At 45.6% G+C, this 13,602-nt stretch overlaps 1 protein-coding gene across 2 annotated transcripts in view; it reads left to right on the top strand.

Moving 5' to 3' along the window:
* Nucleotides 1-1,644: 1,644 nt before the first annotated feature.
* The window catches only part of EXT1 (exostosin glycosyltransferase 1), a 314,157-nt gene continuing 302,199 nt past the window's right edge, over nucleotides 1,645-13,602 (top strand). Inside the window, exon 1 of one of the 2 annotated variants that reach the window (XM_031013734.3) lies at nucleotides 1,645-3,397. In XM_031013734.3, the coding sequence (XP_030869594.2) occupies nucleotides 2,436-3,397 (962 nt within the window). In that variant the 5' untranslated portion in view covers nucleotides 1,645-2,435. The remainder of the gene's footprint in view (nucleotides 3,398-13,602) is intronic. The other variant, XM_063709448.1, reaches the window with a different exon arrangement.

Genomic DNA, 13,602 nt, shown 5'->3' with positions numbered 1-13,602 from the left:
CCTCATTCCTGTCCCAGGCCTCTCTACATTGTGCAGGGGGTTCAAGTCAAATCTGGAAAAGCTGTCTCATCTTTGGCAGGTCAGAAATAGGGAGAGGCTTCAGGAATGTACAGTAATGTCCCACCCATGCCCCTTCCCTGCTTTATTAAAACAAATCTGAAACAACAGAGGTCTGAAACTTTCCACTCTATCATTTCATACTGCCTTGTTATAATCCTGCCCTTCATCCACACCCCGCTGGGGTTTTTGCAGCCTGAGGGAAGCCGGGAAGTGTCTGCTCCTAGCTCTCAGTCACTCCCATAATAAACAATCACTAAACAGCCGGCTGCCCTAGGCAACTGTCCAGCTTGCCCGAGCCCTGAGACTTTAGCTAGGCCAGAGGGTGGGAGGTGTTTTCTGTAAAGCAGTGTTCAGGATCTGAGGCCTGGGAGTTTGACTTTGACCAGAGATACTATTTGGGAGCCTAGCACATCTTTGTGGACCTGGAGGATCTTTAGCGGGACTGCTCCTCGGTTACCTGAGTTATCCAATGAAGTTCTTCCATTGGGAGTGGCAGGAGCTTGGGCCAAGGAGTGGGAGGTCAGTGAGGGAAGCACCAACTATTTGGCACTAATTGTAAATAAGGTCGTTTTCCTGATGCAAGTGTTCCTTCTATAGCTGGGACAGTTGGCAATTCTACCAGTCATATGTCCTTAAGAGATATCTTTAAAACCACCACCACCACCACCACCACCAAGAGAATAACATCACTTTGAGGACTGGGGCAAGCTTAAATTAACTGGTTTCCCTCCAGCCATTAGAAAATTTATTTTTTCTCTGTGATTGGATCTCTTGGAAGCTTTCTTCATAATAGACAGAGGGGGCTCAGGCAAGGCTGCCTAAGTAGATAATGAGGATTTAGGATAGCCGTCTTACACTCTTAGCACAGAGGCAGGCATGAAGAATTGCAACAATTCCTCTTGATTGTAATAATTCCTCTTTATTGTTGGGCATTGGGGTGTTTCTTTGGTTTAAAAAAATGTGCTATGTAGGGGAGGAGTAAGGGGAGATTGTTTTAATGCTTAGCAGAAAATTGAAATACTGGGTCTCGGAGAGTGGAAGGAGGGCTGGGAGAGGCAGCTTTCGGATCCACGGTCGCTTTCTATGAAGTCTTCCTTTCCTCCCTGCTTCCCTCCTTCAAAGCATCTTTCTCTAGGCGTTCCGGCAGGCAGCCCAGGAGACCAGATTCTCCAGGGCGCCCGGGGCCGCGCGGCACGGGGCCCCTGCCGGTGCCTCCTTCCCCGGCCGCCGCGTTTCCGCAGGCGCCTCTGGTCCCCGGCACGGCGCAGGCCGAGATCCGGGCCTGGGCGCGCCGAGGGGCCGCGGGGCTCGCACCGGGCCGTCCCGCGCGCCACCTGCCCGGCAGCCCGCCGGCAGCTCGCCGGCAGCTCGCCGGCAGCTCGCAACCCGGGAGCCCCGGCTCCCTGCGCCCCCTGCACCCCCAACGCCGCGCCGGCGCCTCGGCCCGCGGCCGGGGGTTATGAATGGGCGCAGCGGAAGCACCGCCCCCCCCGGACGTGACGCTCGGCCAATGGCAGCGCGGGCTGCGTGGATGGATGAGGTCAGCGCTGTCGTGTCGGGAATGGAATGTGTAAGTGTAACATTCAGAACCGGGTAACATTCGGCGACCGAACGCGGCGGTCGGCAGCGTTCGCGCGGGGGCCTGCGAAGCGCCGCTCGGGGCCGGCACTGCCCGCGGGGAGGACGCGCCGCCGCCGCCACCCAGCGCCGCCGCCGCCGCCGCCTCCAGCCGGGCCGCCGTGCGTCCCGGGGGCCGGCCCCGCGAGCGCAGGAGTAAACACCGCCGGAGTCTTGGAGCCGCTGCAGAAGGGAATAAAGAGAGATGCAGGGATTTGTGAGGTTACGGCGCCCCAGCTGCAAGATGCACTAGCCGGCTGAACCCGGGATCGGCTGACTTGTTGGAACCGGAGTGCTCTGCACGAAGAGTGGTGGATGAGTTGAAGTTGCCTTCCCGGGGCTCATTTTCCACGCTGCCGAGAGGAATCCGAGAGGCAAGGCAATCACTTCGTCTTGCCATTGATTGGGTATCGGGAGCTTTTTTTTTCTCCCCTCTCTCTTTCTTTTCCTCCGTCTTGTTGCATGCAAGAAAATTACAGTCCGCTGCTCGCCCGCCCTGGGTGCGAGATATTCAGCCCCGCTCTCTCCCGTGCATTGTGCAACCCAAAGATGAAAGACCGAAGGGGAGAAAGTTAAAGAAATCGCCCACATGCGCTGGATCAGTCCACGGCTTGGGGAAAGGCATCCAGAGAAGGTGGGAGCGGAGAGTTTGAAGTCTTTACAGGCGGGAAGATGGCGGACTGGAGCTGAAAGTGTTGATTGGGAAACTTGGGTGATTCTTGTGTTTATTTACAATCCTCTTGACCCAGGCAGGACACATGCAGGCCAAAAAACGCTATTTCATCCTGCTCTCAGCTGGCTCTTGTCTCGCCCTTTTGTTTTATTTCGGAGGCTTGCAGTTTAGGGCATCGAGGAGCCACAGCCGGAGAGAAGAGCACAGCGGTAGGAATGGCTTGCACCACCCCAGTCCGGATCATTTCTGGCCCCGCTTCCCGGACGCTCTGCGCCCCTTCGTTCCTTGGGATCAATTGGAAAACGAGGATTCCAGCGTGCACATTTCCCCCCGGCAGAAGCGAGATGCCAACTCGAGCATCTACAAAGGCAAGAAATGCCGCATGGAGTCCTGCTTCGATTTCACCCTTTGCAAGAAAAACGGCTTCAAAGTCTACGTATACCCGCAGCAAAAAGGGGAGAAAATCGCCGAAAGTTACCAAAACATTCTAGCGGCCATCGAGGGCTCCAGGTTCTACACCTCGGACCCCAGCCAGGCGTGCCTCTTTGTCCTGAGTCTGGATACTTTAGACAGAGACCAGTTGTCACCTCAGTATGTGCACAATTTGAGATCCAAAGTGCAGAGTCTCCACTTGTGGAACAATGGTAGGAATCATTTAATTTTTAATTTATATTCCGGCACTTGGCCTGACTACACCGAGGACGTGGGGTTTGACATCGGCCAGGCGATGCTGGCCAAAGCCAGCATCAGTACTGAAAACTTCCGACCCAACTTTGATGTTTCTATTCCCCTCTTTTCTAAGGATCATCCCAGGACAGGAGGGGAGAGGGGGTTTTTGAAGTTCAACACCATCCCTCCTCTCAGGAAGTACATGCTGGTATTCAAGGGGAAGAGGTACCTGACAGGGATAGGATCAGACACCAGGAATGCCTTATATCACGTCCATAACGGGGAGGACGTTGTGCTCCTCACCACCTGCAAGCATGGCAAAGACTGGCAAAAGCACAAGGATTCTCGCTGTGACAGAGACAACACCGAGTATGAGAAGTAAGTGTCTGGGCTGGCGTGTCTTTGGGAGTCAGCCTTGGGCTCTGCCGGCCTTGGTCCAGGTGTGAAGTTGGGGGATGGGGTGAGGGCGGATGAGCCCTCAGTCCTCTTTCCCCTTTGAGCCTGGAACTGAGCAAATCCGGTTCGGGTGTGCAGCTAGAGGCTGGGGACAGAGAGTTGGAGCTCCTCGGGCAAACTGAAAAGCCTGGAGCACCTTCTCGAGCCAAGTAGGTGACAGTATCTCTTTCTTGCTTAGGAAACCTGCAGGGCGGCGTGTCTCCTGTTAAGAGTCGGGGTTAGATCCAAGTTTAGTAACTGCATTTCAGGCATGGGTACTGGAGGGTGTTTCTGAGGGTATCTAGAGACCCGGAGAGGCTGTGATCTACCCAAAGTCCAGAGACCTTCCACCAGGAGTGACGCTTTTGTTTGCTTTTCTCATGAGCGGGGGTACCTACTTTCCCAGGAGTTTTCCCAACTTCACATTTTCTGTAAGCCTGTAATTCATGTTAGCCGTGGAAATGTTTAAATTGTATCGAACTTTGTGTGGCCCTTTCCTCTCTCCCCCATGGCATTGACTTTTATGAAGGGAGACTGTAAACTTGTTGGGCCTGTGGCTTTGCATGCATTCATTTATTAATTCATTCATTTCTGTACGTGTCCTGTCTCTTTCCTAGGACAAACTTTTTTTTTTTTTTTTTTTGAATGTGGGCCTCAGTCTCACTGTCTAAACTCCAGTTGCTAATTTAGATTTTCCGTTCCCTTTTGTCTTTATCTATTTGCATGTAAATTGCAGACTGTTACTCTTTGAATGGGTGTGAGATGCCTCCTTACCCTCTGTAGTGAGGCGAGTTTTGTCCAGTTGCTAAGTAACTGAATTGGTTACTTTGTAGACCTTTTCACTCTTCCTTTTTCCTTCCCCGTGACAGTAACTGACAAGGGATTTGGAGTCAAAGCTAAATTCCACAAATCTGCTTTATCCTGAGCTTGGTGGACCAGTTTCCTAGTAGGTGGGGTTGCCGCCCAGACTCTCACTTACATCTGGCTGTGAAAGAGTTAGTGAGTTCCTACAGTGCATTTCCACGTTACGCCAGTTAAAAACCAGAGCAGCCTTGTGCTACCCAGGGAAGGAAGGGGAACCTCTCAGCTGAGTACAAGAGGAACTGGCAGAGGCTGGCAGATTTTGCAATTGATTCATGAAATGCAGAATAGGGGAAATGTTTCGCAAACCTGATTGGAACAGGAAGGGGTATGGTGGGAAACTGGCCTTGAAATGAAAGGTTTGATTGTCGTCTGTGCATTTTTTCAGACACTAGGGCCTCTATAGGAGTGATTGGAAGGGAAATTAAAGTCCTCCAAGACTTGATCATAGAGAGTGAAGGAGAAAGTATCAAGCACTCAGATTCAGCTTTCTAACCCCCAATACCTTTTGCTTTTCAGGCATAAGAAAAGCCGGAGACTAAGATCAATTATGAATCCATATTTTCCTCTCATCCAGGGGCAGTTATGTGTGAATGTGCAGTTGCAATGGATTACAGTTTTCTCATGAAAGACATTTAAACTATAGTTAGTAATGAACTGCTTTGTTTATACGACATTTACATTGACCTATTCCTGTGGGTGCTTGTAAGAAAAAAATGCTTATAGCCTTTCAGGAATTTCTTTGTCTGGTTTATGGTGGAGTAACTCGAGATGAAGTCTAACCTTTCGGTGTCTTCTAAAGCAGTCTCACAGAATTCTGTGGAAGGATTCTGTTCTTCATCCTTCTAAAAGGGCTAAAGCTGAGATTTCAGCTTAGGAAATTTGAATTATATATATTGGAAAATACCCTTAATCCAAGTGAATAATATCTTTCTTACCCTTTTATTCCCAAAATAAATATTACGTTTCTACGTTTTCTGTGGAATGGAAGCATTTTCTAGAGATCAGCAATGAAGGGAGGGGTTGGTTTCTTTAAAACTTTAATTTTTACTAAATTTAACTAATTTTTGACCTCTTTGTGATCGGGCCAAGAAATATGACACCCACACTTTGGTTTATGTTTAAAGACCACAAGGGGTCAGGACCTCAGGATTGGGTCTGATCAGAAAAGTGGCATTTAGTAGAAAAGCAAGTTTGCTGTTTCTCCCAAGCAGGGATCTCTTTAGCAGGGACACTTCTGGATTTTCATTATGTTCCCCTTTGGCATACCTTCCAGCCCTAAACTTGCATGTAGCCTGGGATGGTGCTGCAAAAGGTTTACATTCACTCGCCTGGTACACCTGGAGTTTTGACTCATTCCTCCGAGTGGGTTAGCAGAATTATTTGTCTTTGAGAAATGGTGCTTACAAACTTTATTGCCATTTATTATTGGTTTTGGAACACATGAAGATGAAGCAAGAACTCTCAAATTTGGAGATACGCTAGCAGAGCAAGCAACGTGTGTCGTGCTCTGGCGTTAAGAGCAACTACTGTGCTACTTATATTGATGCTTTCTGGAAGATGGCCTTAGATATGTGAGATGCAGAACTCCTCAAGTCAAGATATGCCAGTCTCTCTAGCGTTTTAGGTGGAGGCGATATTGAAGTTAGGTCTGTAGACGTGATCTGTGTAAGTTTGACTTCTCATACTGACTCATGGTGTGACTTTTGATTAGTCACCTTGAGCATTAGTTTGGGTTTTGCAGAGTGGGTTTCACACTGCTTCAGGGGTGCTCTAAGCACTCATTTGGTAATGGCTTGTAAAAACACAATCAGTTTTCATCTAGCTTATTAGCAAGTGTCCATGGAAAAAAAAGCTTCAGTTTAATTTGCTCCCTCAAGCAATCACCTGTAAGTTTCCTTTGGAGTAAACTTTATGGGGTCTGATGACTAGATTGAAAATTTATGGTATTATGGTCAAGCTAGAGTATATACAAATATAGAGTATATACAAATGTTTCAACTAAAAAAAGGTTGCTTTTGGTGAAATAGAATATTATGTGTCGATAAAGAATTTAGTGCTAAAAGAGCAACGACTTCTGTCTCACCTGTGCCTTTGTGAAAATTAGACGTTGATTACAAAGGTATAGAAAAGCTACAAGGAATGAAAGAAAATACTTTTCTCTTGTAATAGAGAGAAAATAAATTTCTTTTGTCATTTTTTGACCCAGACGTTCAGGATTATATTAAAATATCAATTTTTATGATAGCTGTAATTATTTTTTATCGGTTATATATTTTAACACATGTGGATAATGCCAGCTAAAACAAGTCATTGCAGTAATTAGATGAGTTGTAGTGATGCTTTAGAGAAATTCTTTGTATTTTATTTTATTTCAGCTACTTATGCATCCTTATAGAATTATTGTACTTTTGCATGAACTTCATAGTTCATATCCCTACAAAGGGCATTATTGTGAAACTTTAGATTCAGCTATTTGAAATAGAAGAAAGAGAGGGAAAGGAGAGGTGGCTTCTATCTTTGACCCCCTCCAAGGAAAGCAAGGGTGAATATTTAAAGCTTTTCTGGGAACAGGCAAGATTGTGTGCAATTCTTTTTGGTATTTCCCTTTTTCTGTGTTTGCTAACACTGTACCTTACCATCCTGGTATCTTCAAGGGTCTTGGAGGTAAGTGATCATTTAGCTTCCAACATCCTGATTTTTACAGATGTAGAAACTGAGGGACAGAACGTTTCAGGGATTTGCTTAAGGCAAGAAAATTGTTTAGTGACAAGGGTAGCATCAGAATGCAGGCCCCCTGAATTTTGCCTTGATCTGCAGTCTTTCATTTCTATTCTCAGGCACCCTTGAAAATTCACCAGCCACAAGGAGATCCTTATTGATGGTGTTTGTTATGGGATTTCTCTTAGAATTCTTCAGTAATCTGATGAAAACCTGGAGGACAACCTTTGCAAAAATAAATGATAAGTAAATAAATAAAAGCATGTACTCAATTTGTTATGTGGTTTCAGGGGCTGACACACACCTCCCGCTGAGGGCATCCTCAGACTTACAAACTCTTGCTCTGGGAGTTTTACATTTTGCCTGTTTGTTTAGTTGGGTAGGTCTGTGGAGCTGTTTAGTCTAAGTAGGAGTTTTTTGAACCTTTCAATTTGGCCCTAAGGGGTTTAGGGAATAGACTGTGCATTGACTGAACAATAAGTTGGATTACATGCACTTATAGCAAAAAGAAAATATGTGCAAGGCAAGTAAAAATGCTAAATACTTTTTTCTTTTTTTCCTCATTATCCCAAACTGTATTAACAGACACCTTGAGCAAGTTCATGATCCAGCAGTGAACCTTAGATGAATGTTTTCCTTCTCCAAAATGAAAGGTGGGAATTGAGATCCTCAGGTTTTAAATGTAAAACATTAGCGCCTTTCTCCCCACAGTTGTACAATAGCACAAAAGCATTTCTAACATAAACCCAATTAGCACAGTTAAAAAATAAGGTAGGGCCAGCCCTATGGAAAATTATGAAGTTGGCAAGTTTGTCTTCTGACACCGAGATTCTGATTCTCTCCTTCCTTTCTTGCATCTTTCTAAACCTGCTTTCTGGAGAGCACCTGAGAACCTCAATCACAAGGAATCCCTGAGTAAAGGTTGGGGTGTTATTTGCTACTTTCAGGGACATTTGTATTATTACTGAATTCAGCCTAGCAAATGAGGGTTTCCAGTGGAGTCTGTGATCTAAGCTAGGGGCCTGCAGGATTTTACTCTATGAATAATGGCTTGCTACTAAGGTTTGGGCAGGTCCTGCCCATTGGAGGCCACCTTTGGTCCCCCTGACTGTGACAGCAACTTTGGATGGCAAAAGGGGAGATGCTACACCTGCAGGTGGTGTTAGTTCTTTCTGTCAGAAGGCTTGAGGATCTGCCTTCTCAGAACACAGTGCTAGAAACTCCTGCCAATAATGACCTTTAATATGCCAATGTCACAGCAGAAGTTGTGCTTGGTAGGGCCTGGCTGCTTTGCTTACAACCATCTTGAAGGTGTCTTCTCAGGCTATGTTGCTGGTGTGTAAACGGAGGCAAACAGTGGTAAGGTGACTTGCCTGAGGCTATGCAGCCTGTAAGTGGCTGAATTGAGGCTAAAACCCAGGTTTTATGGCCCAAATTCTCTGTTCTTTTCACGGAGAGAAGAACATTCATTGCTACCTCACTGCATTCGCTTTGCAGCACTGCGTATTCAGAATGAACCAGGTGAGACAAAGTGGTCATTGGCTTCTGCAGGCTTCTGGACATGTTTCATGTTCAAACATGAACACAGAAGCTTATGTTTCCATGAGGTTAATAACTACAGGTTGAGCTTCCCTAATCCAAAGGTCCAAAATGCTCCAAAATCTGAAACTTTGGACCACCGACATGAGCATTTTAGATTTCGGATTTTTGAATTAGGGATGTCCAACTCTAAGTATACAATGCAGATATCTCAAAATCTAAAAAAATCCAAAATTTGAAACACTTCTGGTCTCAAGCATTTCAAGCATTTTAGGCCAAGTCCTTCTCAGCCTAAATCGTGTATTTGAAACAAGGTATTTTCTGAACAAAGTGTTTGAGAAGTAGCTATTGCCATGTAATAATTACCTAGCGCTTCCTTCATACTCTGGAAGAAGAAAATAGTGCGGTTTTTTTCTCTCGAGGTCATAATGTGAATGTTGTATGCAGTGGCCATGTCATCAGAACAGGTGTGCCAGCCCCCTGCATGGAACATGTACATGCTTCAGGTTGTGCGGAATTAACTTTCTTTAGATAAGGGATAACTAGCATTCATTTCAGATAACAGATATTCAACCTGTAATTGTTTATATTTAAAAGCTCTTCCACCTTGACCAGGCTCCTGTAATAAACAGGATTCCCTCCAAACTAGAAGATTTGCTGAGTACCTGTTATTTGAATTTACTTTTATTAGTTCATAGAACCTTTCAACAACAGCGTGAGTTAGATTATATCCCCATTTTACAGATTAGAATGTAGGCCCCTGAGACAGTAAAGTAACAAGCTCAGTGTCACATCTAGTGAGAAAATGGCAGGGTTCCTACCTGGGTACTTAGATTCCAAAGTCCATTCTCTTCTACAAAATGTTACCACCTTAAAGAATCAAACAGAGTTTCTACCTGTTACATATTAACTTTTAACAAGTGAAGCGTGAGTCAGGTGTTTGTATATGGATCTTTTTTCCATTGCTTTACTTTATGAACATGTTTCCCGAGGAAAAAGTTTGGCTCAGAGATGTCATAAAGATGGCCCCTAAACCTGACATTTAAGCACTGAACTCCTTCAACTCTTCTGTTCAAGGGGCATTGGAATTGTTTCTATGTAGATTCTGCTTGTAATGCTCTCCTAGGGTTCTTCTAAGAAAAGTGAGGAAGCTGATTAGCATTCTGTCTGTGTGACCTTTCCCCTACTGATAGCATCCTGCAGGGTGTCCCTCTGTGATTGTAAGTGAAAGTGAACCCTGGAGATGTCGCTGCAGGTGGATGGGGATCAGAGTGACTGCTGTCCCAGGTAGACATTGTGATCCAATAGAATAGAAATGAAAGGCCTATGGGAATATTCTGTTTCTGGAACATACCACACCCAATGCCTCCAGGACCTAAGGCTCTTTAAAAGAAAAACAGTGCTTAAAAAATTATAAACGTTATACACAGGCTGAGCACAGTGGCTCATGCCTGTAATCCCAGCACTTTGGAAGGCTAAGGCGGGAGGATTGCTTGAGCCCAGGAGTTCTAGATCATACTAGCCTGGGTAACACAGTGAGATCTTATCTTTACTAAAGATAAAAAAATTAGCTGGGCATGGTGGTGCACACCTGTAGTCCCAGCTACTTGGGAGACTGAGGTGGGAGGATTGCTTGAGTCTGGGACATTGAGGCTGCAGTGACTGATGATGGCACCACTGCATTCCGCCCTGGACAATAGAGCAAGACCTTATCTTTCTTTTTTTTTGAGACAGAGTTTCCCTCTTGTTGCCCAGGCTGGAGTACAATAGCGCGATCTCGGCTTACTGCAACCTCCTCCTCCCGGATTCAAGCGATTCTCCTGCCTCAGCCTCCCGAGTAGCTGGGATTACAGGCGTGTGCCACCACACCCGGCTAATTTTGTATTTTTAGTAGAGACGGGGTTTCTCCATGTGGTCAGGCTGGTCTCAAACTCCCGACCTTCGGTGATCCGCCCACCTCGGCCTCCCAAAGTGCTGAGATTACAGGCATGAGCCACCAAGCCCGGCCGACTTTGTCTTTCAAAGAAAGAAAGAAAGGAAAAAAAAAAAAAGCATGCATAGCCTTTGTGGAAGATTGGGAAAATATAGAAGATTGGAATACATAATTAAATTTCTTTCCTAATTCTATTATAAATGTTAGCCACTATTGGTAAACTTTGATGTAGTCAGTCTATTCTAGCACATATATATACCTATATGTTTATGTGGCTCTGTCTCTGCATATCCAAGTACCCTGGATAGATAGGTTAATTATTGTTTAATTAATGGTGAGTAAATAATGAATTCAACACATTTTTCTTAAGTGTCTTGTTTGTGCCAGACACTTATGTATTGGAGCTGGGGCTACTTCGGCAAACAAAACAAACTCCTACCCATTCACCTTACCATTCTAGTCTGTCAGTTTTGTAAAGTTGAAGTCAGACTTTAAATGTATTTTTGGATGTTATTTTTTTTCCTAACATTATCCGAGGGCATTTTTCTGTTCTAGTAAATTGTTTGGAATATAGGATTTTTAAGGTGTGATTTTTTTTTTTCTAACCCATGGCTGGACCAGAGTTTGTTTAACCATTTACATTTTCTTACATATATTTTATTTGTTTATTATTATTTTGAGACAGAGTCTTGCTCTGTCACCCAGGCTGGAGTGCAGTGGCACGATCTCGGCTCACTGCAACGATTCCTGGGTTCAAGGGATTCTCCTGCTTCAGCCTCCCAAGTAGAAGGGATTACAGGCACCCACGACCACGCCCGGCTAATTTTTGTATTTTTAGTAGAGATGGGGTTTTGCTGTATTGGCCAGGCTGGTCTTGAATTCCTGATCTGAGGTGATCTACCCACCTTGGCCTCCCAAAGTACTGGGATTACAGGCGTGAGCTATAGTACCCAGCCTTCTTACATATTTAACTTGGTTTTTTTTTTTCCTCATTAGACATAGTCTGTAATGGGTTTCACCTTGTTGAGTGTTTTCTTCTTGACTAGGGTCTCTCTCTCAAAACACAATATAGAACTTCCTGTCCTGTCCTCCCTAACTCCCCACTCCAATCCCATTCTGGGCTATAGCTGTTTTTAAGGTGAACACCCATTTAGTGAAGTAGCCATCATTAAATGACTGCCTAGATAAACATTTGTAGGTGTTAATTGGTCCTGCCAGGGGGCCTTTGAAGCTCCACTGCTCTGTTCTCTTTGAAGTTTTGTTTTTCTCCAGCCAAAATCCTCCCTGGTCTCTTACTGAGCAGACATCCCTAGACTTCTCTCCAAGCACTGTGCATATAACCTTGCCTGGGATTTCAGAATCTGCAGGCCTTACCTAGGTAGAAGTTACTCTTCTAGCTAATTGTATTCAGTTTATCAAGGATTTGTTTCTGTTTTCTCTTTGGTTGTTGACTCCATGGACCATAGGAGGAAAATTTGGACAGGTCGCTTTGACCTCTGGGCATCTAAGTAAGGCCTGGGATTTTAAGTGTAAAGGAGGCACTATTCTAAGTGATTTAAAAACGGACAGAAAAGGAGAAATTTGTGAGGATACACAGCCTCTTTTTGTGTACCCTTTTGTCTTCTGTGAAGCCCTTTAAAAGGGAGAGCCTGTGGCCCTGCACCATAACAGTAGCTGATCCTCCAAAGTTCCTGGACTAGGTTTTTAACTTCTCAGCCTCAGTTTCCACATCTGAAAATGGGGATCATAATACTGGTCTCATAGGGTCGTTAAGAAGGTCAAATGAGGTGGAGTATGTGAGACTGTACCTTGTAAACGTTAATGTGTTCTACAGGGTGGTGGTATTATTAAACTCATCTTCCTGCTATTTTCTAATCAACAACAGAGGTTCATTTAGTTTCGAAACTTAGCTCTTCCCAACTAAGCCACAGCAATAACTTATCTCTACTTTGATGCTTAAGTCCTCAGGAAATTGTGGTAGGTGCCCTGGAAGTCCAGCCATTGTTTCTATAAAGACCTACAGGGGTCTTCAAGCTGGGGCTTGCATGTGTGTGGGGTAGGGGTAGAAGCAGTTGAGGGGGATCCCTGGGGCAGTCAGACACTTCCTTGACTCCATGGCCTTCAGGTTCCCAGGTTGACTGCTCTATTAATGCAGGTGATCTCTTTTCCAGTTGACTTTTTTTTTTCTTTTTGAGATGGAGTCTCGCTCTGTCGCCAGGCTGGAATGCAGTGGTGCGATCTCAGCTCACTGCAACCTCTGCCTCCTGGGTTCAAGCGATTCTGCTGCCTCAGCCTCCCGAGTAGCTGGGACTACAGGTGCATGCCACCATGCCCAGCTAATTTTTGTATTTTGAATAGACAGGGTTTCACCGTGTTAGCCAGGATGGTCTCGATCTCCTGACCTCGTGATCCACCTGCCTCGGCCTCCCAAAGTGCTGGGATTACAGGTGTGAGCCTCCGCACCCCGCCTCCAGTTGACTTTTAAGTCCTCGCCAGTTGAGGGTAACATTTGGAGGGACACTGTGTGTGAGTGGAGCTCAGCTACTGGGAAGCCTCCCTCGGCCGGTTCAGCAGGCCCTTATGTTGCAAAGAGCCAAAAATCATTTGGGCTACCTTAAGTTTTGGGATTTATTGTGAGGGGACATGGGACAGAAACTGACCTGAAACTGCTCTCGTAAGTTCTCAGGACCCACCACAATACCTGGGCCAGGCTCCTTTGTTCCTGCTGTATGCCTTCATGTCTTGCTTGGCTAGCATCTCTGGCCCTGTGTGTGTCTTCCAACCACTGGCCAGTCTTTCCTGAATTCTCTCGTCCAGGGCCTGGAGGAGACCAGTCGGATTGACTTTTCCAGTAAGCATTGCTTGCTGGGGAGAGCCATTCATATTAGGCCACATCTTGGGTATGGTGGTGACCTGGTCAGTGAAACGACTGCCCTGTCATGTTGCCACTCTTGATTTACTTGGTGGTCATCCTCTTGTGAAAACAGCCCAAAGTTGCTTCCTGGAACAGAGGACTGTGGTTAGGGGAAGTTGGCTGTGGCAGGCGCTGTTGAAGCCATATCCTGTTGGCATGCACATATTTGACCCCAGTTGA

Source organism: Gorilla gorilla, chromosome 7, assembly GCF_029281585.2.
Source record: "Gorilla gorilla gorilla isolate KB3781 chromosome 7, NHGRI_mGorGor1-v2.1_pri, whole genome shotgun sequence".
NCBI lineage: Eukaryota > Metazoa > Chordata > Mammalia > Primates > Hominidae > Gorilla > Gorilla gorilla.
The sequence above is the reverse complement of the archived record's forward strand: the minus strand, read 5'-3'. Positions and strand labels throughout refer to the sequence as shown.